Genomic DNA, 26,573 nt, shown 5'->3' on the forward strand with positions numbered 1-26,573 from the left:
CGCCGTGGGCTCGGCCGGGGCTGCCGCGAGCGTGCTGGCCGCGCCGGGCATGTCCTAGGCGGCGGCCCCGCCCAGCGCTCGGCCGGCGGGCGGGAGGGCCGGGGCCGGGGCCGGGCCGAGCGGGGCCGCGCCGGGCCGGGCGAGCCGCAGGTAAGAGCGCGCCCCGCGCCCCGCGCCCCGCGCCCCGCGCCCGCCGGGGCCTCCTGCGCCCGCACCTGCGCCTGCGGGGCCGCGCGGGGGGCGGGCGGGGCGCGGGCCCTCGCGGCCGGACAAAGGCGTGGGCCGCGGCGCACCTGGCCGGGAGGGTCCCCGCCGCCGGGAGGGGCCGGGGCGCGGGGGGGCGGCCCGCGGGGGGGCGCAGGCCGGGCGCCGGCGGATCCAGAGGGCGCCCCCGCCCCGCGGCCCCCCCGCGGCCTCCCGCCGCCGTGTCGCCGCCGCCCCTGCCTCCCGGCTCGGCCGGGCCCGGCCTCCGCTGCGGTGCCCCCGCCGCCGGCCCTGCCCCATCCGCCCCGCGGCTCCCCCATCCCGCTCCCCCTCCCTCGGGCCGGGGCGCGCGGGGGCAGCTTGGGGTGTCGCAGCTTCCCCTGGCAGCGCCGGCCCAGGCGGTGGGAACAGCCCAGCTCGCGGCCCAGCCGGTCGGGAAGGGCTGCTGGTGGCGGCGGGCCCGGCCCTGGCAGCGCGCAGAGCCGGCTCGGGCCTGGGCCTCCCCAAGCTGCAAGGCGGCGCCCTCCGCCGGGTGGGGTCGCGGCCCGTGGGGGGTGGCAGGTGATGGAGGAGGGGGTGGGGGCTGGGAAGCGCGGTGATGGGGCCGGAGCCGGGCCCAGGCCTCCCCTCCCCCACCGCCGGGAGGAGGGGCCTTGGAGGAGGTTGGGGCTGCGGAGGCCTCCGGAGCCCTGCGGGGGGGGGGGGGGGGGCAGGTCCCCACCCCCTCGGCCTGCAGGGCCCAGCGCTCCGGGTGGACTCTGAGGCCGCGCCTGGGACTCCGGGGAGGGGGTTCCGGCCGCGCTGTCCTGGGGCGCCGGGGCGGGGCTTTCCTGGTGTTCCCACCTGCCTGCCCCAGGTGCCCTGTGGGTGTGCTGAGGGCTCCGCGGGCACTTGGACCTTCATGGACCGTGGTCCTGGTGGTGGCCTCGCTCACCGCCCGCCCGGGAGGGGGCTGAGGCTGGGCCTCTGGGCGTGGGTACCGCAGGGACTGGGGATCCCCCCACTGCTCCCGCTGTCACTTCTCTCCCTCATCGTCTGACCTCCCTCTGTGCCCTGTCCTCGGAGTCCCATTGTGACCCCAGGACCTCCCCGGCTGGCCACCGCACCCACCCACGCCCTTGCACCATGTGCTCTGCCCAGTGCTCCGTGCCCGGCGTCTTTGAAGTTGTTCATGACTTATAGGCAAGGCGGCCACGTTTTCATTTTGTGCTGAGCCTCCCAGAGATGAGGCAGGTCCTGGAACTACCCTTTGGCTCCAGCACACGCCCAGGACTCCCCGAGCCTTGTGACCCCCCCGCATCTGCACCGGTGACTTCCTCTGCTTGCAGCACAGTCCCCAGATGTTGACAAGCCCACTTCCATCCATCTGCTTCCTCTCCTGCTCCCGCTCCTGGTGGGCATTGCTCAGATGATGCCTTCCCCAGGAGCCTTCCCAGACACCCCCCCCCCCCGTCCCATCCCCCCACACCCACTGCTTCATTTTTCCTCTGGGACACTCACACCTTCTCAGAGCCTCTCACCTTTGCTGTCTGCCTCCCCAGCTGGCGGGAAGGCGGGTGATGCAGGTCACAGGGGGCTCAGAGCCCAGGGCACCCCTTGGCACACAGGCAGTGCTCGGGGTGGGATCTATCCTGTGTGTGTGTGTGTTTGTGCAGAGAAGAGTGGCCAGGACTCTTGTGGGCAGTGCTCTGGGTACGCATGGAGGCCCTGTGCACACGTGTGTCCTGTGAGCGTGTGCATGTTTGGTGCCCATGCACCTGTGCTGCTGGAGCCACACAGCTCTGCCCTGGGTGAGCGGGGCGCCTATGTGAGAGCGTGGGCAGGCTGCTGCCCCAGAGCCTGGTGTCGAGGTGGCATGGGCCCTTGTTGTCACTCAGATTGCCCCCACCGTGCCTCGCCAGCTACCATGGCGCTTGCCTGCCCATCTTGACTATACCAGCCCCTCCTACCTCTCCTTCACTGATGCCCGCAGGGCCTTGTAGGCTCTGGAGCCTGATGCCTCCGTTACCTGGTGCTGTCCTGGCCTGGGGACCCCTGCGGGATGGCCACTGTGGCCACGCGGGGGTATTGGGTCTCCTGTAAGCGATTGCTGTATTGACGGCTCAGAGTTCCTGTCTTCAGCTGTCCCCCCACCCCCTGGTCCTCCTGCCGGGCCCACCCCAGAGCGTCTGGTGGGGGAAATAGGTCCTCTGATTCAGAGTTTGTGTCCAGGGCGGGGTCAGGCCCTGTACACCTGGCATTGTGGGGACCCTGATGGGCCATGGCGAGTCCCACTCGAGAGCTGTTCTTGGTTGGGTCATGAGGACGTGTGCAGCTTCACACGTGGACAGTGTGGCCGTGCCTCATGGACTCAACGCCGGGTACCTGGGTTGGGGGGACAGAGCACAAGGGAGGGCCAGGAGAACTTAGCTGGGGAAGGCGTCCACAGGGGCAGGCGCACTCCAGGGAGGGCGGTGGTCTCGTGCGGCTGGGCCCAGCGTCTCCAGTGGTGGCCGCTGTGCTGCCACGGGGGTGCTTGGACGTCAGGGGGCGGATCTGCGCCGGCCTTTCGCGTCCAGGGGCTGGGACCCAGGAAGGGAAGCCTGCTCTGACGCCTCCTTCCCCTCAGGGCCAGACGGGCCTTGCCAGCGCCAAGATGAGTGTCACCTCCTGGTTCCTGGTGAGCAGCAGCGGCACCCGCCACCGGCTCCCGCGAGAGCTCATCTTCGTGGGGCGTGATGAGTGTGAGCTCATGCTGCAGGTGAGTGTGAGCATCTCTGGGGCAGAGAAGGCAGGGGCGGGCCCAGGGCAGGACGGCGCCCGTCCTCCCTGCTGCAGGAGCCTGCTGAGAGCCCTGGAGGCAGCCTAGTGCTGCGCGCCTCCCCTGGGCCTCCGCCTGGGCCTCCGCCTCGCCTGGGACCCACGGGGGGCGAGTGCAGGCCTGCGTGTGTGCTCACAGGCCAGTCCCGCCTCCGCGTGTCGGAGGTTGTTCAGGCTTCTGTCAGGTTCTCAGGGCGTCGGGGACCCACCTTTGGAAGGTGCTGGAAAGTGGACCTATCTGTGGTTTTGTTGTCTGGGGCCATGGCAGACTGGGGAACCGTGAGGCCCACTCTGGCCGTCAGAGCTGTCCGAGGGGAGGCTGGCGCCCCTTGAGGCACCCAGGTAGAAAAGGGTGGTGGCGCCAGCACCCCGTGCACTTGGCAAGCAGGACCTTCAAGCCCTGGTCTCAGAGTCTGGGTCTGGCTGTTTGGGAACGAGGACGGAGGGGAGGTGGACTGACCCTTCAGGGTTCCCCTTAGTTCAGCCGTCCTTTGTGCTGCTCCCCATGGGGGTGATCCAGCCGGGCCTCCTGCAGCCCTGGCCCCTGCCCCTACGCTCACGCCCCCCATTATGGGACCCCCAGAAGGAGACACGTGTCCTGGGTGCAGGGTGAGGCCTCGCTCAGGCCCTGGTTCCCTGTGCCAGCCGGGCTGCTACTGCCCACTCCTGGGACGCGAGGGGCTCGGGCTGCAGACGGGGGGCTCGGGCTCCCCACACGCAGATGGCAGATGTCGTCTGTCTCCCTCTCCTGAGAGCGAGGCTGTCCCTGTCTGGACCCCTTGGCTTCTCCGCAAAGGTCCTCAGACTTGGTTGACTAGACCGGCCAAGCCCCCACATCTGTCTGCTTGCTGGGCCGCCTGGTGTCTGCGGCTTGGCACAGCCTGTCCCCTTATTCCTCTTCCTGCCGTTGGACGCTGGAGAGGCCGCGTCAGGGACTGTCCGGGGACGGGCAGGTGTCTCTGTGAAGCCCGGGGTGTATCTCTGAGGCCTGTTGGGCACCTCCTTGGCCACCGCTCAGGTTTGCCGGTTCTGGGAAGCAGTGGCCTGAGGACAGGGGAACGGCAGGCGGGTGGCGCCAGTCAGGCTTCTTCACGCCGTCAAAACGTCCCTCTTCCTCTTCCGTTGTCGCCTGGCACGAAGTAGTCTTGATTTATTAAAGACCGTTTACAAATATGAAGAGCCCCCAGAGCACATGGTCCACACGGAGCAGGTGTAGGCTGCGGGGTGCACCCCTGGCCCCCCGAGCGGCCCAGGTGAGGCCTGGATGCGGCCAGCTGCTCCCTCATGGTGTCGTGTAACATGACCCCCGTTCTCTGCCATTGGAAGCAGATCTGAAAGTGTGCTGGGTCCCTGACCCCTGGCAAGGTGCTGTGGCTGTGAGGCATGTTGATGGCTTCTCCGGTCTCCCTAGGGTGGCCAGGAAGACCTCTTGGAGGAGGCGGCACTTGACAGGGGCCCGCAGATCCTGGAACGCTGTGGGTGCCCGGGGCCCAGCGTGCGTGGTCTTCCCGCCCCGTCCTGCCCTTCCTGCTCTGCCCCCCGCACCAGGCCCTCACTCTGCTTGCCGCCCTTCGCAGGTGCCGGTGGAGAGGCCTCTGGCTCGGGAGGCAGGGGTCAGGGCGCCCAGAGCGAGTTTGGGTCCAGTTCCTGGTTCTGGTTCGTCGGTGGTGGAGCCTTGAGCGGGGCAGGAGCAGCAGGGGCTTCTCAGCCCTTCATGCGGGGCAGCCCTTGGCTCGGCTGCACCTGTGTTCCTGCCCTGGCTGTCCTCCAGCAGTTGGGGAAACTGAGGCCCCAGGAGATTGTGCGTGTGTAGAGCGAGCACCAGGGTGCTGTCCAGCCCCTGCAGCCTCCCCATCTGGGCCCTGAGCGTACTGGGCAGTCCCCCCCTGCGTCTCCTGGAGGTCCCGTCACACCCTTGCCTTGGATTCCACATCTGCTCAGGTGGCTCACACGGTGTCCTCGCCTGTCCTGTCCCCAGCCTCCAGCTCCCTGTGCCCAAGCTCTGTGCTACCGAGCAAAACCCATCAGCCCCCGCCTCTGCAGCAGGGTCCCCGCCAGCGGTCCAGGGACGAGGCCTGACTTTCCCTCTCCCTTACCTGTGCTTGGGCATCCCCTGGTGGCGCTGCTGCCACACCCCGGGTCGGGGACACACGCCAGTGGATCCCGGCCTCGTCCTACAGCTGCGTCATCGCAGCCCCTCTGCCCGGCGCCCTCCCCTGCGCGTCCTCACCAGCCCGCTCCTCCTCACCCCCTCCCTGCCTCGTGCTCCCGGAGGGCCCGGGCCTCCCCTCTGCGGGGTCCGTGCTTCATACCCGTGTTGTCACGCAGCAGTTGTGATGGAGCACTGCACTGTCCTGCCACCGGGAGGGCCATGCAGAGACCCTGCCCCCGGGGTCACCTCGCCAGGGGTGGGGCCGGCCACACACATGTGAGCAGGGACCTGATGATTCCCCGGGGGAGAAGGCGAAGGAGGTGGCGCTGGGAACGGGATGGGGGACGAGGGGCCGACTGGACACTCAGGAGGACAAGGGGCCCGGGGGGCCCGCAAGGTTGAGGCCGGGGAGCAGAGGCCTGTCCAGGGGGCCCATGCCATGAATTAGGCAAGAGGGGCTGTGGCTTGGACCTCAGGGGGCAGAGGGAGTGTGGGGGGCATCCTGGAGGCAGAGCTGGCCAGCCTGGCCCCATGCCCCCCACACTCTCCAGCAGCCACCGTGTCCCATGTGGTGCCAGCCTGGCCCCGAGCTGGTGCCCCGCCGGGGTGCTGGATGCTGCACGTGCACGTGGGTGCAGGCCCAGGTCTGCCGGGTGCAGAGCCGAGGCCGCCTGCCGTGGGTCTTGCCCTGGGGGGGCGGCACTCAGGGGCACGGCGGGTGCCTGTGCATGTGTGTGTGCGCCCGCGTGCCATTGTGTGCTTGTGCACAGATGCCTGCCCTGCGACTGCCCAGTTCGCCCCATAGGAGCGTGTGGCAGCCGGGCTCCGTCTGGAGACCCCCACCCCGAGAGGGCAGGCGGGGAGTGCCCTGGGCGCTCGCAGCCCCGCCAGGGCGATGTCGGGGTGCGCTGGCAAGAGGCTGTGCCCAGAGCCCCGGGTTCTGGCCGCTGCCGGGATCAGGCTGTTCCGGGCAGGGCCCAATTTCCGCACAGGGACACATAAAGTTTGGAAACATTTAGACCTTTTGGAAACAATTAGACCTTTTCCCAAAAATCTATGTTGGGAGCTTCTCAGGGCCCTTTTATTAGCCTGTTTCACAGTATTTCCCATCACGCGTGGCACAGCTGCTTTCTGCAGGGCCTGGTTTGTATCCTGTTTTTTTTTTTTTTTTTAAGATTTTATTTATTTATTCACGAGAGACAGAAAGAGAGAGGCAGACACCCAGGCAGAGGGGGAAGCAGGTTTCCCACAGGAGCCCGATGCGGGACTCGATCCCAGGAGCCAGGATCACGCCCTGGGCTGAGGCAGACGCTCACCCGCTGAACCACCGGGCGTCCCCTGGTTTGTGTCCCGTTAAGTCTCTGATCCAGGACAAGGGGCTGCTCTGCCTTCTGTGCTGGGCTGCGCGGCCTCCGAGGTGTGGATCTGGGGCCGGCTGCTGGCTCGGGGCCCGGCGCTGGGAGGGTGGCTTCTGGAGCTGGGGCCCCTCTGCCTGTTCCCCACCGGGCCTGGTGCTACCTGCAGCCTGGGAGGGGGCTTTGCAGGAGACGTGCCTGGTGCTGGAGCCCCAGCTGTGGGTGGAGGGTAGGCCTGGGGACTAGATGGGGCAGTCCAGGCTCTGGGTGCAAATGTTGGGGGGCACTGCAGGGTCCAAGGAGCCAGAAGGCAGGGAAGGGTGGTGAGGCGGGTGGGAAGGTGGGCACAGGGAGGGTGGCAGTCCTGGGCAAAGGACCCAGGTCCAAGAATGGGCATGGCATCTCCAGAGCCCACAGGGCGGTCTGGCCAGAGGACAGGGCAGGGCAGGGAGGAGGTTTGGAGAGGCCTCCGGGCCTGTGGCTCATGGACGAGGCCAGCCTTTCCTCCCGGGCTGGCCGGGGGCCTCAGAAGTTTCTGCAGAGGAACGATGGGCTGGACCGAGGGCTGGGAGGATGGGAGAAAGGGGGCCGCAGGGGGTGATAGGTTGCGGAGAAGGGCCGGTGGGTGCCTGGGGCAAGGGGCTGTGTGGCAGCAGCCGGACGCTCGGCTGCTGGCATTCCTAGGGGAAGGCTGCGGGGCCAGGGGGGCGGGGAGGGGGGTCTGGTTTGGCCCGGCCAGGCTTGAGCTGCCCAGAAGGTGCTGGGGTGTGTCCAGGGGCTGGAGGTCTGAGGCTCGGGGAGAGAAGGGAGTTGTTCAGCCTGGGAGGTCAGCCCGGAGGCCCCTGGAGGGGGTTACTCGTTGGCAGAGGTGGCGTCCGAGCCTGAGGGATGGTGCGCCCTCCTGCTGCCTGCCCGGGCCGCCTTGGGCCAGCCTGTGTCACCCCGCATGCTGGTGTGGAGCTGGCAAGAGCCCCGTGGCCACCCCTTCCCAGGCCTGCAGCACCCCGGAGCGCTGATACCTGGCGGCAAGGAGGCCAGGGCCCGCCCTCAGACAGGGCTGAGGTGGGCAGCTGGGCTGTTCTCGAGAAAGGGTGCAGAACCCCAGAGCCCTCACCAGTTCTCTCAGCTGCCGGGCTGGAATGTAGGAGTTGCGGTCGCGGACTCACAAGGGCGCCCAGAGGGGTGGTTCACTGGCTTGGGGGGAGACGAGCCCGAGGGCTCAGGCTCCCCCACGTGGCTGCTGGTTCTTGCCAACCCCACTGCAGCCAGGAGACCGAGGCCCAGGTAAGGGATGCCGGGGGCCCCAGCAAGCCCTGCACCCCCACCCCCACCTGTGCCAGGTGGCGGGCCTGCCGTACAGGGTCACCCTTTGGGGGTAGGTGAGCACTGGGTGGAGCCACACCTGGCACAGGCAGGGGAGTCTGATGGAGGAGGGGGTGCCTGGCATCCAGGCAAGAGGCTGTGGCCGGAGTGGCCAGGAGCTGTCTGACCGAGAGCGCCAGCTTTGGGTGAGGAGTTCGGGATGGGGGCAGAGGTGACGTCTGGGGGGAGAGGCAGTAGGTCTCACGGTTGGACACGGGTCAGATACCCACTGCTGTGGGAGCAGATGAGTTGGCACTAGGACCCCCACCAGGCTATCCTGGGGGCTTCGTAGGGCAGATGCTTGCAGCGGGCTGTGCTGCTGACCCGTGCTTCCCTGGCTCCCTTGGGCAGCACTGGGGCACATGGCCCAGGGGTGGCCTCTGTGTCAGGGAGGCTCCGGCTGGCCCCACTGACTGCTCTACCCACTGGATCGCCCCTGCACCTCTGCTTCCTTCCAGAGGACTGAAGGTCCACGCAGGATGAGGTATGGGTCCTGCGTCCCATTCCCTCCTCGTGCCACTCCCCCAGCTCCCCCACTGCGGCAGCATCCCTGTGGGTCCAGCTGGCCACCTGGGGAGTGCAGGCAGGGCTGGAGCATGTTGCCTACTGCTTGGGCTGAGGGCCACAGCCCCTACAAGCCCTGCCCGCTGCGGGCTGCCCTCCAGGGCACCTGGCACGTCGGCCAAGCTGAGTGACCCGGGGCGGGGCAGGGCTAGGCCACAGCCTGTGCTCACCCCCACCGCAACCTTGCTGTGCCCTAGGGGTGTCTAGGCCTTGGGAGGGTGCTGGGGCCTCCCCTGGAAACCAGGGAGCAAGTGTGCTGTGTGGAGGGCTGGCTGCCTGGGGGAGGGAGGGTCTGGGCACACAGCTGTGAGAACTGAGAGCCCTGATGGTATGGTGACGCAGGGACTCAGGTGTTGGGCCACCCTCTCGTGGGTTAGGGGCCATCCTGTCCCTCGCCGTGGAGAGCTGGTGTGCAGCCCTGTCCCCATGCATGTGACCTGGAGGTAGGTCTGGGTGTCCTGTGGAGGCCCTGTCTGGCAGGACCACAGGGTCCCATACTGTCATCTTGGCAGGTCTGGATCTAGGTTGGCCATTTCTGCTGGCCTCTCCAGGGCCTGGTCCCCAGGCCTGTGTCTCCTTAGGTGGCGGAAGAGGGATGCAGGGGCCACCCAGGGATGCCCAGGGCCTCCAGCAGAGTGGATGTGGGGTGGGCAGTGGTGCTGTGCTCTGTGCCAAGACCGCGGGCCTCGTGGCTGCGCTGGCCATGCCTGAGCAAACAGTGTGACCCCATGAGCCCGTCCCTGCCTCTGCACCACGAGCCTGGCAGTGGAGAGGTGTGGTGGGGACTTGCGTGTGCTCTTCTCCTGACTGAGGGGGCGGGGTGCGTCCTGGGAGCCATCCTGGGAGGTCTGGTGGCCAGGGAAAGTTGGAAGTGCTCAGCTCTTATGTGTGCGCACTAGCACGTGTGCGCGCACGCTTGCACGTGGGCGGCAGGGTGTGCTTAGGACATGTGTGAGCCCTGTGCATGCAGGCACATAGCTGTAGGGTCTGAGACCCATCCTGCATGTGTGTGGCCATCGCTTGGAGAGGCTGTGCCCCTGAGAGGCTGCCAGGAGTGGGGGGGCCTCTCCCTGAGCCCCCAGCCTCTCCAGCCCCCCGTGGTCTCTGCCTGCCCCCACCCGCCCTTGGGAGTGAGCAGCATGTCCCAGATGAGCAGAGGTTCTCAGGCCTGCCCCGGCTGACCCAGGGATCTGGCCCACGGGTGCCACAGAGGGCTGCACAGAAGAGGAGGGGCTTGGGTGGCAGTGGGGCGGGAGCACCTGCCCTTGGCATCTCAGCAAGTCCCTGTGGCCTGTTCCAGTGGCTGAGACAGCTGGCACAGTCAAGCCTGGGTGGGCTGTCCGGGTGTGGGGGCGCGGGCTGGGCGCTGTGGGCTCCCAGGCCTGGGTGGCCAGTGTTGGCATTGCCGGGCGGTGGAGGAGGGGGCTCCTGTGGGGGGCTCCTGTGGGGGGGCTCCTCGGCCTCCTGGGCCTCACCTCGCCAGGAAGGCCAGCTGACGGCCGTCTGTGTGTCCCCAGTCCCGCAGCGTGGACAAGCAGCATGCCGTCATCAACTACGACCAGGACAGGGACGAGCACTGGGTGAAGGACCTGGGAAGCTTGAACGGGGTGAGTGCCAGAGGTGCTGGTGCTGCCCCGCCCCCTGTGCCGGCCCCGCCCCTTCAGAACCCCGCCCCCTCTGGCTCCACCCCTCTCCTGGCCCCGCCCCCTTGCTGGCCCGCCCCCTCCACCACATCTCCATTCCCTGTGCTGGCCCCGCCCCTTCAGGACCCCGCCCCTCTCTGGCTCCACCCCTCTCCTGGCCCCGCCCCTTCAGGGCCCCGCCCTCTCCACCACATCTCCATTCCCTGTGCCGGCCCCACCCCCTTCAGGGCCCCGCCCCCTCCACGGCTCTATTCTCTGTGCCAGCCCCGCCCCTTCAGGGCCCCGCCCCTTGCTGGCTCCACCCCTCTCCTGGACCCGCGCCTTGCTGGCCCCGCCCCCTCCACCACATCTCCATTCCTCGTGCCGGCCCCGCCCCCTCCAGGACCCCCGTGCCCCGCCCCCTTGCTGGCCCCGCCCCCTCCACCACGTCTCCATCCCTGTGCCGCCCCCGCCCCCTCCAGGACCCCGCCCCTTGCTGGCCCCGCCCCTTTCACGACCTTTCTGTCTCCCTCCCTCTCCTGCGGGCCCCACCCTCCCTTCGTGGTGTCCCCCTTCAGAACACCCTGCCCCCCATAGTAGCCCCGCCTGTGTTCCTCACCCCAGCTTCTTCCCCACCCTGCCCCCCACATCATGACCTACTCCTCCGCCTTGGCCCCGCCCCTCGTCGTGACCTCCTCCCTGTGCTGGCCTCCCCCCTCTCAGCTCCCCCTGCAGCTCTGCCCACCTGCTCTGGTCCTTTCCCCTCGGGGACCGCATCCCTCTGCTCTGTCCCCACCTGGCCTCCTCCCGGATCTCGTGCTCAGGTGGGGGGAAGCCACCTTCAGGTGCAGTGGCTCCAAGGCCTCCTTGGGAGGGCTTCCCGCAGGGCAGGGTTGTTCTGGGGGGAGGGCCCTAGGGTGTGCAGGGGAGGCGGGCCTCCTGCAGACTGGGATACCCTGTCCTGGGGGATGCGGGACCCCTGAGCAGGGGGGGTCCAGTGTGGCCGTGCTCGGGTCTGCCTGCTGCCCTGTCCCGCCCAGCTCGGGCCGCCTGCCGTCTCCATCCCGAGCTGCCTCCACTCGGGGCCCCCGGGCGGCATCTGTCCCCCCAGCCCCTCCTCTGTGGGCCCTCCTGTCAGATGCAGTAGCCCGACCTGAGTGGGGCTGCGGGGGCAGTGAGCGCCCGTGTTGCCCATCCCTGCACACCACGGCCCTGGCCCGGGACGCCGCCCTGCGCACCCACCTCCTGCTCGGCTCCCGGGACCCTCCTCTGTCCTGTCCCCAGTCCTCCACGCTTCTGGTTTCTTCCGCCAAACTCTGGCACAGTGGCCCTGCCTGAGCCACATCTGTCTTCCCGCTGTCACCCGGGCTGCCGCAGAGGCCTCGGGCGTGTTGGGCGCTCACACATCTGGCCACAGCGTAGTGTCGGTGGCCAGTTAGAGCCCCTGGTGCAGGGAAGAGGATCTCTGGGGAGCGGGCATCACCTAGCCCAGCCAGCCCTGCCGCGGGGCCACTGCCACCCCAGGGTCCCGGGGTGCTGGGCGAGTCCAGTCCTTCAGCGGCCGCCTGTCTTTCCTGTGGTGTGAGGCTGGGTGCATGTGCATCAGAGGGACAGTGCCTGGCCCAGAGCAGCTTGGAGGGAGGGGGACCCCAGAGCCATTGCCCTGCCCGCTGCTGGCCTGGCCCTCTCACCCGTCTCCCCCCCCAGACGTTCGTGAATGATGTGCGCATCCCGGACCAGAAGTACATCACGCTGAAGCTCCATGACGTCATCCGATTCGGCTACGATATCCTTTCCTGGCAGTGGTGGGGGCCTCAGTGGGCGCAGCAGGGGCCCGCCGGTGTGAGAGGGTAGCAGGCATGACCCCAGGCGGGGCTCCAGCCCCTGTTCCCCCGACAGAAGCCCCCCATCACAGGCACCTGCTTCCTGCCTCCTGGTCTGAGCTCACACAGGACTTCAGGAAAAGTGAGCCCTCCCTGGGACCCAGGGTCCCCAGTGACCTGGGGGCTGCCCGGATGTGGCATTCTGTGCCTCCGCCCCGAGGAGCATGCTTCCCCTGGGCCCCCACACGCATGGCGGGAGTGTGTCCTCTTCTCTGCCTGCCTCGGCTGCCACTTGTGGGCCCAGCCACCATCTGAAGCCCCCCCAACGCCTAGAACCTGGGGAGGCCAGGGCTGAGGGGTGGTTTGGGGTGGGAGCTGGGGCCCTGCCTGGCTCCGGGCACATCCCCTGCCTGCCCTGCCCTGTCCTGCCCTTGCGGTGAGGGGCTAAAGGGCACACTCATGCGCGTGTGTGCTGCTTGTCCGAGCAGGTGCAGTGTGGACACACGCTAGGTGCACAGGGGGGTGTGGGGGGCAGCGCGGTCCCCCCGGGCCTCCCCTCTCCGTCTGACCCGATCGGGAGCTGTCTGGTCTCTCCCTGCGGAGAAGGCCCGCCCCACGTGACCCCATGCCCCCGTCCAAAGGCCGTCCTGGCTCTTCTGCTCCGGGTTCGCCTTAACTCGCTGTCACATTCCAACATGTACGTACTGGAGCGTGTGCAGCACCGGGTCCCCGAGGAGGCGCTCAGGGTCAGTGCCCGCGCTCAGCCCAGGGCCCCGCGGCCCCGCACCCCGCCGCCCCGCCCCGCCCGGTGCTCCCATATCTCTTGGCTGCCTCGGCCTGGCTGTGGTGCCATGAGTCAGCCTGGCCCGGCCTGTCCTGCAGGATGGCCCGGTCTAGCAGGTGGGGAAGATGGTCGCTCCCCGCCCTCCCCGGCCGTCGCGGCTGGCGGGCGTGGAGAGGAGCCTGCGGTACCTGGCTGGGGGCGGGGAGGAGCTCGAGGAGGCTATCACAGGTGGTAGCCGGGAACGGGCAGGAGGGGAAGCCTCTGGGGACAGCCCTGGGGGGACTCCTGGGTGATGAGTGCCTTCGGGTACTCCCCGTTGGGGCTTGAGGGACCTGGGTCGGGGGCCATGGTGGGAGGACTCCGCTCTGGCTCGTTTGGTGGGAGTCATGGAGCATCGACCTGGGGCCACTGCCCAGAGCTTTGCCCAGGAACCCTGCGTGGGGGAGACTAGCCTTGGCCCCGAGCTGTGGGCAGCACGGGCAGTGTGGGTGGCCTGCCCAGAGTCGCAGGGCCAGTGTGACCCTGGCCCTGACAGCTGCAGAGCTCAGCCAGGTGGGGCCGCTGCACGCACACGCCCTCACACGTGTGCACACACAGGCACACACACAGACCTACACGGTGTGCCCACATAGACCACTGCTGCCCGCCTCTCGTGGCCCCTGAGCTGCTGACCCCATGGCCAGGGGCCTGTCCCCACCCCTGTGTCTCCTGAGTGGGGGTTATGAACCACCTTCGATAGCTGCTGCCCACTCCAGGCTCCTTCCTGGAAGCTTTGTGTTCTGAGGACCCCCCACCCCAGGCTGGGGCAAGCACCCCTGGCTTTGAGCCTCAGGATGTCACCTCCACGGGAGTCATGAAGGAGACCTCCTGGCGTGAGGGGCAGTGCAGGCCGTCCCTGGACCAAGAGGGAGGCAGGCTGCCCTGGGTGTCCTCCTGGAGTGGGCCCTGCCCTCACCCCTGCCTCGCTGCCCACAGCACGAGAAGTATACCAGCCAGCTGCAGGTGAGCATCAAGGGCCCGGCACCCAGGAAGGGCGAAGCGCTGCCCCAGCACCCCCCGTACTGCGAGTCCTTGGGTCCCAGGCCAGAGAGGGGGGACCGCAGGCCAGGAACAGGTAGGGCGGCATGGCATGGGGCCTGGGAGGGAGGTGCACACGGGCCTGCCCCCCACGGGCCTCCCTGCGGCTCCCCGCGACCTGCCTCATCTGGGTCACGCTCCCCTCCCAGCACAGCCCCTCCACCCGCCAGCCTCCTGGGCTCATGGCATCCCGGCGGGCACAGCACAAAGCTGCCCTCGGGTGAGCTCAGGCACCCATGCACCCCACACCTCTGCACCCAAGACACACCCACCTGTGCGCACTGCACCCCTGGGACCCGTGTGGTCCGGTCAGCCTGCGGGGGGCCCAGGCTTCAGGGTCGTCCCTCTGTGAGTTGAGTCGTTTACAGACCCTGGAAAGGGACCCGCCCTGGCTGTGGACTCTGCTGTCCTCCTGTCCTTCTGGCAGGCGGGCTCTGGGGGCAGAGGGCTCAGGCAGGGCTGGGGGGTTGCCTGCCTCAGGATGGGGCTGCTGAGGACTGTCTGCCCCAGGTGTGCCTCCTCCACAGGGAGGCCTGGGCGGGGCTGGGGACAGCGAGGGTCACAGACTCACAGTGGTCGCTCGCCACAGATGTGGAAACGGGCCTCAGGGTGATGAGGCTGGAGCCCTGGGGCAGGGGGGCCTGGGCTGAGGTGGGAGGTGAGGCCAGGGCCCCTCCAGGACCCAGGGCTTCCCCAGCCCCGGGTCTCCCCTCCTGGTCTGCGTTGGGGCCACAGCGACCCAGGGTCAAACGCTCTCCTTGTGCAGAGGCAGCGGCCTACCGCACCCCCCTGTACGGGCAGCCCTCCTGGTGGGGAGAAGATGATGGTGGCACCCCGCCCGAGGAGCGGCGCCAGGAGGAGCCCTACGCAGGTGGGTCCCAGAGGTCGCTAGAGCTCCTGAAGGCGGCCTGGCCTGGAAATGCCCGCTCTGGGGGAGACCGAGCGGACAGTCCTGGCGGGGCGGGTGGGCGGGCGTTGCCACCCGGGGGCCCCCAAGGACATGTTCCTCCCTCCCCCCAGAGCGGCCCAAGGAGCTGGCGCAGCAGGACGGGGAGCTCCCCGGGACGATGGGGGGCTTCCGGGCCTCGGTGGAGCCTCAGAGCTACTCATTCAGGCGGGAGCCCAGTTACTTTGAGATCCCCACGAAGGAGGCCCCGCCGCCGCCGCCACGGCCCCCCGAGGGGCCGGCGCAGGAGGCACCCACCAAGGAAGGGGAGCCGGGCGGGGCGGCCCCCGTAGTGCAGAGCCACGCCTCCTTCACCATCGAGTTTGACGACTGCAGCCCCGGCAAGGTGAAGATCAAGGACCACGTGACCAAGTTCTCCCTGCGCCAGAGGCGGCCGCCGGGCAAGGAGGCCGCACCTGCGGAGGCCGTGTCTGCGGAGACCAAGGTGGCCGACTGGCTGGTGCAGAATGACCCGAGCCTGCTGTGCCGGGCCGGCCCCGGCGACGACCGTCACAGCACCAAGAGCGACCTGCCGGTCCACACCCGCACCCTGAAGGGTGAGTGCCGGGCTGGCGGGCCCAGCGGGGGGCTCCGGACCTGCCGCGGGGCGTCCCCACCGGCCTCAGTGCTTGCCCGCTGGCGGTTCCTTGCTGAAGACCTGCCTCCGCGACGGGGCAGTCCCTCGTGTTCCCCTCGCTCATCTTGGCCACACGTGGTGGCTTCCGTGGGATGGGCGCTGGGTCCCCAGCCACACGTGACACCTTGGGCATGGGGTGAAGAGCCCCCCACCCCCCAGATCGCTGCATCCTTTCCCTCGGCCTGATGAGTTGCGGTTCCCCCACCCCCAGGCCACAAGCATGAGGACGGCACCCAGAGCGACTCGGAGGACCCCGCGGCCAAGGCGGCAGCGGCGGTGGCGGCCGGGGTCCCTGCGGAGGGCGGCGGGGCGCAGGTGCGGCTGCAGAGGCAAATGAAGCGAGATCCCCAGGAGCTGCTGCACAACCAGCAGGCCTTTGTCATCGAGTTCTTTGACCAGGACACGCCGCGCAAGAAGCGCTCCCAGTCCTTCACGCACACCCCTCCCGGGGACCCCAAGGCCGACAAGCGCCGAGGCCCCGGGCCGGCTGACAAAGACCGCTCGGGCGTCCCTGCCCCGGCGCGGGGCACGGGCGGCAGCTCGGGGCCACAGCGGGCCAGCTCGCTCAAGCGGGAGAGGACAGAGGAGCGGCTGGGGGGGCCCTCGCCCACCCCCCGGGGCTCCGCGCGGCCCTTTGGCAGTGTGGGACGCCGCTCCCGTCTGGCCCAGGACTTCATGGCGCAGTGCCTGCGGGAGGGCTCCCCGGCCGCCCGGCCTGGCCCTGACAAGGCACCCCCAGCATCACCGGCCCCCGAGACACCCCGTGGGGCCAGCCCCGTGGCCCCGGCGACCCCACCACCACCCCCCGCCGACCCCCAGCTGACCAAGGCGCGCAAACAGGACGAGGACGACAGCCTGAGTGATGCAGGGACCTACACCATCGAGACAGAGGTGCAGGACCCGGAGGTGGAGGAGGCCCGCCAGATGATCGACCAGGTCAGCACGGCAGGGCGGTGGGGGCCGGGCCGGGGGTGGGCCGGCACTGACCCGGGGGCCTGGCCATCCCTCTTGGCAGGTCTTTGGGGTACTCGAGTCTCCTGAGCTCTCCAGGGTGTCCTCCGCCACCTTCCGTCCTGTCATCAGAGGGGACAGAGACGAGGCCGGCGACGGGGTAGCCCAGCGAATGGCCCTACTGCAGGAGTTTGCCTCCCGGTCAGCGGGCATGGCCCCCCAGGGGGAGCTCCAGGTACCTGGGATGACGCTGCCTGGGGAGGGGCGGGGGCCCCCGCATGGGGGCCTGTGTGAGCTCGGAGGTCTCACCTGTGTCGGATTCCAGGCCCCAGAGGAGGCTGGGTAGCGTGCCCTGGCAGGTGGGCTGGGGCCCCTGCGTGGAGGGCTCAAGTGCGGGCCCGGAGGCCCCAAGTCAGGCTGGGCCCCTGGGTGTGTCCCGTGTACCCACAGGCAGGGCTGCGCTGAGTCACAGCGGCTGGCCTGTGAGCACCTGTACTGGGCTCAGGTTAGGTAGTTGTGTCGGGGACAAACGCAGGAGCGCATCGGGGTTTCCTGGCTGCGTCCGTGGGGGAGTGTGCCACGGGTACAGAGATGGCATGGGTAGGGCCAGGTGTCAGGCGAGCTGCTGTGGCTGCCCGGGCGCCTCCTGCCCCCCCTGCGGGAGACACACACTTGCCCTTTGCTCTGCAGGGCCTCACGGTGCCGGGCTCTCCCGGGAGTCAGAAGTGGGTGTCCCGCTGGGCCAGCCTGGCTGACAGCTACTCGGACCCAGGCCTGGCAGGTGAGTGGTTCAGGCTCAGCGGTGGGGTGGGGCTGGGGCTGGGGGTGGGCTCAGGCCTTTTACTGGACCTGCAGGCGCGAGCGTGCCGGCCGAGTCTGGCGGAGGGCCGGGCGTCCCGTAGGCACCCGGGGCCCGCAGCCAGCGACCGCTCCCTACCAGGCTGCCCTTGTCTTTGCAGAGGAGAGCCCTGGGCGCAGAGCCGGGGAGCTCGAGGGGACGCTGCCCGTGCGCCAGCGACGGCTGCTCCCACAGCTGCCCAGCGACCGTGCAGACAGCCCTGGGGGCCCCGAGGCCACCAGGAGGAGCGGCCCCGGGCCACCGGAGCCAGGCAGTGAGCAGGCCGGATGCTTCTTGGGCCAGGAGGACTTGGAGCCTGACAGCCTCAGCGATGCCAGCGGGTCGGACGGTGGGCGGGGCTCCGAGCGGGGTGGGGGCCCGCAAGAGGAGAGACGCCGGAGCCCCCAGGAGGGACTGGCATGGACAAAGGGCCGGCGCTCGCCGAGGGCCCCTGGAGAGCCAGCCCCCACCTCTTTCTTCATTGGGGACCAGAACGGGGAGACGGCCTTCCCCAGGAAACCCTTGGCTCCAGGGGAGGTGGAGGGCCCGGGGCGGGTGGCCCAGGCCAGCCCCCCGGCGAGGGACAGCCTCTCCGTCGGCACCAGCGGGAGGATGGTGATCCAGCTGCGGACAGGGCGGTCCCCGGAGCCCGAGAGCCCCGCCCCGGCCTTGGTCCGGCAGGACAGCTTCAGCAAGGAGCCGGCTGGCGGCCCCCCAGCGCACGGCCAGCTGCCGCACATCTCCAGCCACCCCCTCCTGCAGGACCTGGCTGCCGCCCGGGCCTCGCGCATGGACCTGCACCCCCAGGACACCCACCTGATCCTGAAGGAGACAGAGACGGCCCTGGCCGCCCTGGAGGCCCGGCTGCTGTCCAGATCCGCGGAGGAGGCAGAGGGCCCCACGGCCAGTGCCCCCAGGCCGCCGGAGGACTCGCTGTCCGGGGACTCTGACGTGGACACGGCCAGCACTGTCAGTCTGCTCAGCGGGAAGAACGGGCCCAGCCCAACCAGCCCGCAGCCCGCGGGACCGCAGAGGGACAAGCCGCCGTCCCCGCAGGCGGCACAGGACCCGGGGGGTGTCGCCTTGAACAGCGCCCGTGAGCGGCTCTCGGACAAGCAGCGGCGCCCGCTGGGCCCGAGCGACGTGGGCCGTGCGGAGCAGGGGAGGCGCCTGGCCGTGCGGCGTGGCCCCGGGCCCCGGGGCTCCTCGGACTGGCCTGACGACGATCGGGGCTGTGGCCTGGCGCCCCCGCCTGGCGCCGACGCGGTCACCTCTGACCACGAGGCCCCCGGGGCCGCTGGGGCGGGGAGGCCAGGCCCTCGGCGGAAAGCCGCCGCCCCGCCGCCGCCGCCAGCTGCCCGGGAGGAGCAGAGCCGCGGCCCCGCCGGCTCCCAGAAGGCCCAGCAGGTGCTGACCCGCTCCAACAGCCTGTCCACCCCGCGGCCCACGCGGGCCTCCCGGCTGAGACGGGCCCGGCTGGGGGAGGCCTCGGACACGGAGGCTGCCGACGGGGAGCGGGGCCCCCCAGCCACCCCGGAGCCGGCGGGGCGGCCCGCCCCCGAGCAGGCCAAGAAGCTGTCGCGCCTGGACATCCTGGCCATGCCCCGGAAGCGGGCCGGCTCCTTCACAGGGCCCAGCGACTCCGAGGCGGCCCCCGCGCGGCCTGGCTTCTCCGGCCGCAGCGTCGAGCTGTACTGCTCGGGCCGCAAGCCCGTCATGGCCGAGGCTCGGGCCGCCGCCAAGAAGGCCGCCAGCGCCACCGCGGTCCCCCGCCAGCCCTTTAGCAGGGCGCGCCCGGGCAGTGCCCGATACTCGTCACCCAGTGAGTGCCGGGAGCAGGCGGGTGGCCCCGGGCCCAGGCAGCCGGGGCGGAGGGTGCGCAGCTTCCCTGTTCCCATAGGCAGGCCCGTCTCCACGGACGCACACACGAACCGTGTGCATGTGTGACCATCCTCGGGGAGCCAGGATGGAGGGCTCCGCGGCTGCGCGCCAGGCCTCGCGCTTGGGGTGCTCTGCCCTCGGCTGCCCTGCCAGGGCGTGCGGGATGCCGTGGCGGGGGAGGGCTGTGTCCACCCCCCACACCCCCAGGCAGAGGCCCCGTGCAGCCTGTGGCCTGTGCACGTGCGTGGCCAGCAGGGACAGTGCTGTGGCCGCCGGTGCTTCGCTGCTGCCCCGGGGGGCTGCGTGTGCGTGTGTGTGTGTGTGTGTGTGCACATGTGCTCAGCCAGGCCGCTCGCCCGAGTGAGCTGAACGTAGGCTCTGCTGGCCCAGCTCCTCAGGGCTCCTGAGGCTGCCGGGGTGGGGCCCCCCCTGCCTCCTGGGTCCGCTAGGGGCGCCGAGTGCTGAGGGGCAGGGTCCGCTGGAGGCAGGGATGGGCGGGGACGGTGGTGGCAGGCTGAGGACCGCTGCTGGGTGGGAGCCCGCTGCCCCTCCGCCGCTTTTTTGGCTGCGTGTGTTTGCTGCCACCGCGGGGCCCCAGAGCAGGGTGGGTGAGGAGCCGGGTCCGAGGGGCAGGCGGGCAAGGGAGGGGGCTGCGGGGGCCGAGCTCAGCCACCCTCAGGTCCCACCCAGGCCTGGGGCCGGTCCACGTGGGGAGGGCTGCCCTGATTTGGGGCATCTCTGGGTGTAACGCTGCCCTGCCACCACGCCTGCCACCTCCCATCTGATGGGTACAGACCGTCCCTGTGGCCTCTGCCCACAGGCCAACCAGCCCCAGGCCCATGGAAATGCCAGGCTGCCCCCGCCCCCCGCCTCTGGGCCGCTGGTGGCCTCCAGGCCCTGGAGCTCTGCAGCTGCTGGCGCTTCAGCTAAAGGGCCTCTAGGCATGGGTGGGGGGGCGCCGGCAGCGTGGCTTTGCGCAGCGCTGGGCCCTTGCCTGGGACCCCGGGGCTGCCACGGGGTGCTGAGCTGCCGCTCTGTTCTGTTCTTGCTTCTGGAACCGATTCGCGCTCCCAGGCACGCGCCGCCGGCAGCAGGGCTCGGATTGCACGTCCACGTCCGAGGAGGAGTACGGCTCCCACCACGGCTCCCCCAAACACACACGCTCCCATGCCTCTACAGCCACGCAGACCCCGCGGGCTGGCGGCTCTGGCCGCGCGCGACCCCGGGCGCCTGGCCTCCGGGACACGGATGACGAGGAGGAAGACCCTGACCCCTACGGCTTTATCGTGCAGACGGCGGAGATCGCTGAGATCGCCAGGTGAGCGGCGCAAGCGGAGCCGCTGAGCAGGCCGCGCCTCCCTTAGGGCCAGAGCGCCCCTTGGGCCGGGACTGGGCTGGAGGCTCTGTCCGCCTGAGCTCTGCTTGTCGGGGGGTGGATGCGGTTATTGGGGGCTTGGATCCTGGGTGGGCGGATGGGTCCCGGGTGCGTGGATGGGTACTGGGTGGGTGGATGGGTCCCGGATGCGTGGATGGGTACCAGGTGCGTGGATGGGTACCGGGTGCGTGGATAGATCCTGGGTGGACGGATGGGTCCCAGGTAAGCAGTTGGGTCCTAGGAGGGCAGATGGGTACCAGGTGCGTAGATGGATCCTGGGTGGGCGGATGGGTCCCGGATGCGTGGATGGATATCAGGTGGGCGGGCAGGTGGATGGAGGCAGATCTCAGAAGAGTGCGGGTCCTCTGGTATGAGGGAGAACTGTATTATTTTTGTTAAAGATCATGTCTCTCGCGTGGTCGTTCCCTGGGTCAGCTCCAGGCCAGGAGCTGGGAGGCTGGTGCAGAGGCAGTGGGACTAGAGGGCAGTGTTTGGCTGAGCAGGGCTCAGTGCCACGGGGGTTGGGCTCTGCGGGGCTCGTGCAGGAGCAGGAGTCCGGGGCTTTAGGGTGAACGGTGGGTGTTTGGTGCTGAGGCTGCTGAGCTCCTAGAAAGAGGTGACCAGAGGCAGGTGGTTCCTGGGCAAATGGCCCGTGGGGATGCAGGCAGAGAGGACACAGGCCACGGTGGCTCAAGGTTGAGCAGGGAGGGCCTGCGGGGCATGAGAGGGGCCAGGGATGGCGGCTCCCAGGACATGGAGGGCGGGCAGCGGCTGACGATGGGGAGGACGGCCGAGGTGGGCTCCTCAGAGGTGAGGGGCGTGCGGGGGCGGGGGTGGGCGGCCCCTGTGGGCCTCGGGGCCTCTGCTTCCCGAGTGGGCAAGCTTGGGCATCCTGCCCGGCTGGGGGCTGGCACTAAGGCAGGGGTGCACGCCCATGTGGCATCACTGTGAGTTTGAGGGATGTTCTGTGTTTCTCAGTGTAGGGAGAGTGGGTGCAGTTGGGGGACCCCCATCTCGAGGGGTCTAGGTCAGCCACGCTGGGGGTAGGGGGCGGCTGGAACAGTCTCCAGCCGTGCTCGGCATTTCTGGGAGGGACTGAGCGCAGTGACCGTGCCAGGCAGGGGTGCAGGTGCCGTTCAGGGTGGACAGGCCCTCAGGGCCGGCTGGGAGGTGCCCTGGGCAGTGCTGGGACGATGGAGGCCGGAGGTCGGGGCCTTGTGGGCCTCGGAGGCCCCATTGCTGGGGCAACTGCAGGCGTCCATGTGCCGAGGAAGCTTCCAGGTGGAGCTCGTAACCCCTGTCGAGTGAAGGAGGTGGTGCACAGTGACAGGGGACTCCGGTACCCCAGCCTGGGCCGAGGACTCAGGTGACACAGGACAGGCTGGTTGTGGGACCTCTGTGCCTGCCCGCCCTTCCTGCCTGGCCCCAGCCCCACCCCTGCCACTCTTCCTGGGGCCTCCCTTCGGGGCCCTGTGAGGTCTGGCATTGCCAGTGGCCGGGTGGGCGCAGTTGGGGTCAGGCTGGAGGCTGCACACCCCTGACCCCTAACCCTCACCCAGCACCTGCCTCCTGGGCAGGACGCCTGCCTGCACCTGCGAGGGGAGGTCGGCCCGGGGAGGGATCCATCAGGCTGCTGCTCCCCGACCTCCCCAACACGGGCCCTCGGCCCAGGGGGACCCGACAGGACCTGCCTTCTTTCCTGCGGGCTGCAGGCTGAGCCAGACGCTGGTGAAGGACGTGGCCATCCTCGCCCGGGAGATCCACGATGTGGCTGGGGACGGTGACTCGCTGGGCTCACCGGGGCCCGCCCGCAGCCCCTCTCTCAGCAACATGCCCAGCACCCCTGCTTCGACCATCTCTGCCCGTGAGGAGGTGAGCCCGGCCGCCACCCTGCTGAGGTCTGGCCCACCCCCGGCCTTCAGGCAGCTCCTTGCACAGGCAGTCTCAGCCAGGGGCACTCGCCGAGGCCGTGTGTCCTGTGCTCGGCTCCCCACACGGCCACCCCGGAGCACAGGATCCAGGACCCCCTGTGTTTGGGGGTAGGGGCATCCCGGGGCCCGAGTCTGCTCAGTCCCCCTACTGTCACAGCAGGGGAGGGACATGGTCTGCCCCTGTGGGTGGATGCCCCCTGCCCCCAGGAGGGCTGACACCACCCTGCCCCTGTCTACAGCTGGTACAACGCATCCCCGAGGCCAGCCTCAACTTCCAGAAGGTGCCACCCGGCTCCCTGAGCTCTCGAGATGTGGACCAGAACATGAACGACCGCTGTGAGGACCCCCTCGCCAGCAAGATGCGGCCCCGGAGCCGCGAGGAGGCAGGTCACCCCACCTACCCCGCAGAAAGCTGGCCTGGCTGTGTGCACAGGGCCCTCCAGGCTGGGCGTTGGGGTGCACCAGGGAGCAGGGCCTTCCAGGGGGTCCCGGGTGCCACGCCAACGCCTGGTCCTTGCAGGTGATCTTTGACAACCTGATGCTGAACCCAGTGTCCCAGCTGTCTCATGCCATCCGGGAGAACACGGAGCACCTCGCGGAGAAGATGAAGTGCGTGGGGCCCCCGGGCTCTGCAGGCCGGTGGGAGCTGCCCCGCCAGCCTCCCCTCAGACGCAGACGCTAACATGTGCCCAAAGCCAGGACCGCCCAGGGGGTGCTCATGCGCACGCGCGCACCTGGGCCTGGCAGCCGGCCCCCCTGCGCCAACCCGAGCCCCCGGGACGACCCCAGTACTCCCCACGTCAGGCCCAGAGAGGGAGACTCTGCTTCTGGCCAGCCCACTCCTGCCCCGGGCCTCTGTTCCCCCGTGGGCACGGACGGGGAGGGGTGGGGGCAGCGGGCTGGGTGCGCTTGTGTAGGTTCCAACCTCCCTGTCCTGTTTGCTGCCCCCCTCGGTGGCAGGATCCTCTTTCAGAACACAGGGCGAGCCTGGGAGGAGCTAGAAGCCAGAATCAACTCGGAGAACGAGGTGCCCATCCTGAAGACGTCCAACAAGGTGAGGGCCGCCCCCGCCGCCGCCAAACAGCCTCCTGGCTGCAGGGAGTGGGGGGTCCCCGTGGCGGTCCTGCTCCATGCACCCCCTCCCGCTCACTTCCAGGAGATCAGCTCCATCCTGAAAGAACTGAGACGCGTGCAGAAGCAGCTGGAAGGTGGGTATGGCCGGTGCTGCTCGCCGTGGCGCCCGCAGAGGGAGGCCGGGTGGGTGTGGGAGGCAGGGCAGGACCCGCCGGCCGGCCTGACCCTGCACCCCCCGCAGTCATCAACGCCATCGTGGACCCCAGCGGGAACCTGGACCTGCTGACCGGGAACCGCGGCTCCGGGGGCTCGGCCCAGCTTGGGAAGGGCCGGCCGGCTGCCCAGAGTCCGTCCTCGCCCCCCTTGGCCCTGCCTCTGAGGAGCTTCCCGCAGCGGGGCACCTGCGGGTCCCCTGGCCTCCCGGACCCCGCCTTCCTCCCCGACTTCCTCCCCGACGCAGAGAGGTTCCTGATCTAGGCGCGGGCCGGGGCGGCCTCCCCGTGGCCCCGGGTCTGGCGCCTCCAGCCTCTCTGTCGGCCGCTGCGGCCCCTCCCGGCTGCGGACGGGTCGCCACAGAGACCCCCCACGTGCCAGGACCCCGTGGGCAGGGCCTCCGTGCCCAGACTCCCTCCCTCGCTCCCGGCCAGCACCCCAGCGGGACGGCCCAGCCCCTGGGCTGCCCCCGCTGGCCTTCCGGCCCAGCCCCTGTCGGGGCCACTGCCGAGGGCTGGCGTCACAGGTGTGTACCCCGCGTCCTCTCCACTGCTGTTATTTCTGTCTGTAGCTCTTAAGGAAAGGCTGGTCTGTGCCACGGCAGCAGCCCCCGGGCCTGGAAGGCCCTCCTCCCGCCTCTCGCGCTGGGGTGCGTGCTCACCTGTCCCTCCCTGGGTGCTGGCCCGGGCCAGGCAGGGGAAGAGGGGCTGGGCCAGGGGTGGGGGGCGTCATTCAGTGCCAAACACGGAGCCGGGAGGGGCCCTGAAGCCCCAGGACTCGAGGGCTCGGTGCGCCTGGCCAGGGCCCTCCAGCGGCCTCTGCCGCCTGGGCCCGGGCTGTGGCCCGTGGAGACGTTTGGGGCCGGAACCCCAGTACTTCAAGCCTTTGGTGCCAATGCAATTGCCAAACCTGCTGAGTGTGCAGGCTGCTGCCACACCGGCTGTGCACACGGGCACACACATGCCAGACACGCGTCCACGCCCAGGCACGCGTCCACACCGTGGGGCAGGTCTTCCCAGCGAGGGCTGCGGGGCATCTGCACTTGGCTTCCTGTGGCTTTAGGCTGGGGGGGCGGGCAGCGAGCACTGGACCGCAGGGGCTGGGAACCAGGCTTCCGGCAGCTCCCTGGGCTGCACCCCTCCCCCAGCCCCCGTACCCCCTGACGCTGTGGGCATTACGTGGGTGCCTGCAGCCAGCTCTGAGCCCCGCAGGCTGCTGTGCTCCTGGTCCCGTGGGGGGTGGAGGGCAGGGAGAGGCCCCCAGGGACAGTTTTGCCTTCTCAGGGTTCTTTAAGCTGGGAACATGCCGGGTGGGCGGGGCACGCCTCCCCGGGGCAAGAGGAGGCTGCTTCTGGGGCCTCTAAGCCAAAGAGCCCGTGGGCTGGGGCAGGTGGGGGCGGGGCTGGCCCACCCCGGCCGCTCCGGGGGTCGCTCCGCACCGTGCCCGGCGCCTGTGTGAGTGGCGATTGCGGGATGGGGCCCGGGGGCCAGTGGGTGTGAGTCCGGGCCGCCACGGGTGATGCGTGTGTCCGTGTTTACATTTAGCTGACTTGGAGTTGCGTGCATGGGTCCTGTCCCCCCACCGCCCCCGTGATGTTTACGTATGTGTGTGAGTGGGGACGGGGTTCCTGCCAGGACCCCGCCCCCCGGGCCTGCTGTGTCCACACGGAGGAGGCCTCCTGCATGCCCCGCACAGTCCCCTCCAGCCTGTCCCCTGGAGACCAACAGTGGCCATTCTCATCCACACGCACCCTCAGTGATCGCTGTACACTTTTTTTTATTCACAAATTCCCGTTCCTCCCCCTCCAGCCTTTGACTTGGGATCGGTAACTTATTTGTCTGGCTTCTTGGAGGTACTTCTGTATGTTTGTCCTGGGTGGTCTTATGGATGTCTTTCAGAAAATGGTTATTTTATATGAGTTGTCATGGAATTTGTTCTAATAAATCATTCTATCACATGGCGAGCCCCCGGCGCCTGTTGCCTCGGCCTCTTTTCTCCACCCGAGGTGTCTGAGTGGGGGCGCCTGGCCCTGTGCTCTGGGTCGCCGCCGCCGCCTGGAAAACCCGATTTGACCCGAGACCAGGGATGCTGCAGTGCGGAGACGCTGCCACCAGGGAGCAGCGTAGGCGAGAAAGAAAACCCGGGAAATTTCAGGTGTTTCCTCCTCAAAAAAGAGTTATTAAAAAAAAAAAAAGAAAAAAAACGGCTATTTTATTCTAGCCACTGAAGGGTATGGCGACCAGAAGCACGCTCAGGGAGGCCGTCCTGGGACAGGCAGCCGCGGGGGGGGGCATGGGTACGGGCACCTGCCGAGCTCCAGCCTCAGATGCCTTCACACTTTTCCCGGCTTTGGAGCATCTCTGACTTTGCACCGTGACCGTGGTGACGTCACACCGCCGAGCGCCTAGAGCCCTGGGTCTTCAGACCCGGGGCAGGTGGGTCACATCCCCCAACTCTGGCTGCAGGGAGGACCTAGGGGAGGTGGACGATGGGGCTGGAGCAAGCATTGACCCGCCGTCAGCCCTCCGGCTGGCTGCCACCGACCCTGCTCACCAGGTCGCTCGACCCGGCTCAGGAGTCACCAGTGTCCCAGCTGTTCCCACGCCAGCTCTGTTCCCCACACGTGCATATTTTTTTTAAAAACTTTTTTTTAAACTTTTATTTATTTATGATAGTCACAGAGAGAGAGAGAGGCGGAGACACAGGCAGAGGGAGAAGCAGGCTCCATGCACTGGGAGCCCGATGTGGGATTCGATCCTGGGTCTCCAGGATCGCGCCCGGCAGGCGCCAAACCGCTGCGCCACCCAGGGATCCTCACACGTGCATATTACACCTGCAGTAAGAATTCAGAGCAGTGAAGAGCAATAGGGAAAATGACTGTATTAACACAGAATTGTCGGGGCGCTGAGATTGCTCATCACGTCCTCTGGCTTCCGCGCTCTCGTTCCGGCCCATCTAGAGGGTTCCTTCCTTCACTCTCTCATG

General features: G+C 68.9%; 1 protein-coding gene across 3 annotated transcripts; it reads left to right on the forward strand.

Annotated features, from left to right (window-relative positions):
* Positions 1–15: 15 nt before the first annotated feature.
* CEP170B (centrosomal protein 170B) lies at positions 16–25,559 on the forward strand. Of its 3 annotated transcripts, none has more exons than XM_072762495.1 (19): positions 16–150; positions 2,813–2,944; positions 9,954–10,043; positions 11,766–11,844; positions 12,569–12,627; positions 13,641–13,779; positions 14,509–14,613; positions 14,763–15,245; positions 15,537–16,261; positions 16,341–16,511; positions 16,967–17,057; positions 17,236–18,936; positions 20,070–20,313; positions 22,083–22,242; positions 22,541–22,684; positions 22,822–22,910; positions 23,262–23,355; positions 23,458–23,509; positions 23,617–25,559. In XM_072762495.1, exons 2-19 carry the CDS (start codon positions 2,840–2,842, stop codon positions 23,850–23,852), a joined length of 4,767 nt encoding a protein of 1,588 aa, XP_072618596.1. In that variant the 5' UTR covers positions 16–150; positions 2,813–2,839; the 3' UTR covers positions 23,853–25,559. The 3 variants fall into 3 exon arrangements, with proteins under 3 accessions (XP_072618596.1, XP_072618594.1, XP_072618595.1); XM_072762493.1 differs by lacking the exon at positions 16–150 and adding an exon at positions 1,005–1,597; XM_072762494.1 differs by lacking the exon at positions 16–150 and adding an exon at positions 8,224–8,356 and having other exon boundaries at positions 2,812–2,944.
* Positions 25,560–26,573: the final 1,014 nt, after the last annotated feature.

This window comes from Vulpes vulpes, chromosome 6 (assembly GCF_048418805.1).
Source record: "Vulpes vulpes isolate BD-2025 chromosome 6, VulVul3, whole genome shotgun sequence".
In the NCBI taxonomy this organism is placed as follows: domain Eukaryota; kingdom Metazoa; phylum Chordata; class Mammalia; order Carnivora; family Canidae; genus Vulpes; species Vulpes vulpes.

Excerpts from the sequence above, each read along its gene's own strand:
- CEP170B (XM_072762495.1), top strand. The coding sequence starts at position 2,840 with ATGAGTGTCACCTCCTGGTTCCTGGTGAGCAGCAGCGGCACCCGCCAC. Across the intron at positions 10,044-11,765 it reads ACCTGGGAAGCTTGAACGGG|ACGTTCGTGAATGATGTGCG; the intron begins GTGAGTGCCAGA and ends CTCCCCCCCCAG. Across the intron at positions 23,356-23,457 it reads TCCTGAAGACGTCCAACAAG|GAGATCAGCTCCATCCTGAA; the intron begins GTGAGGGCCGCC and ends GCTCACTTCCAG.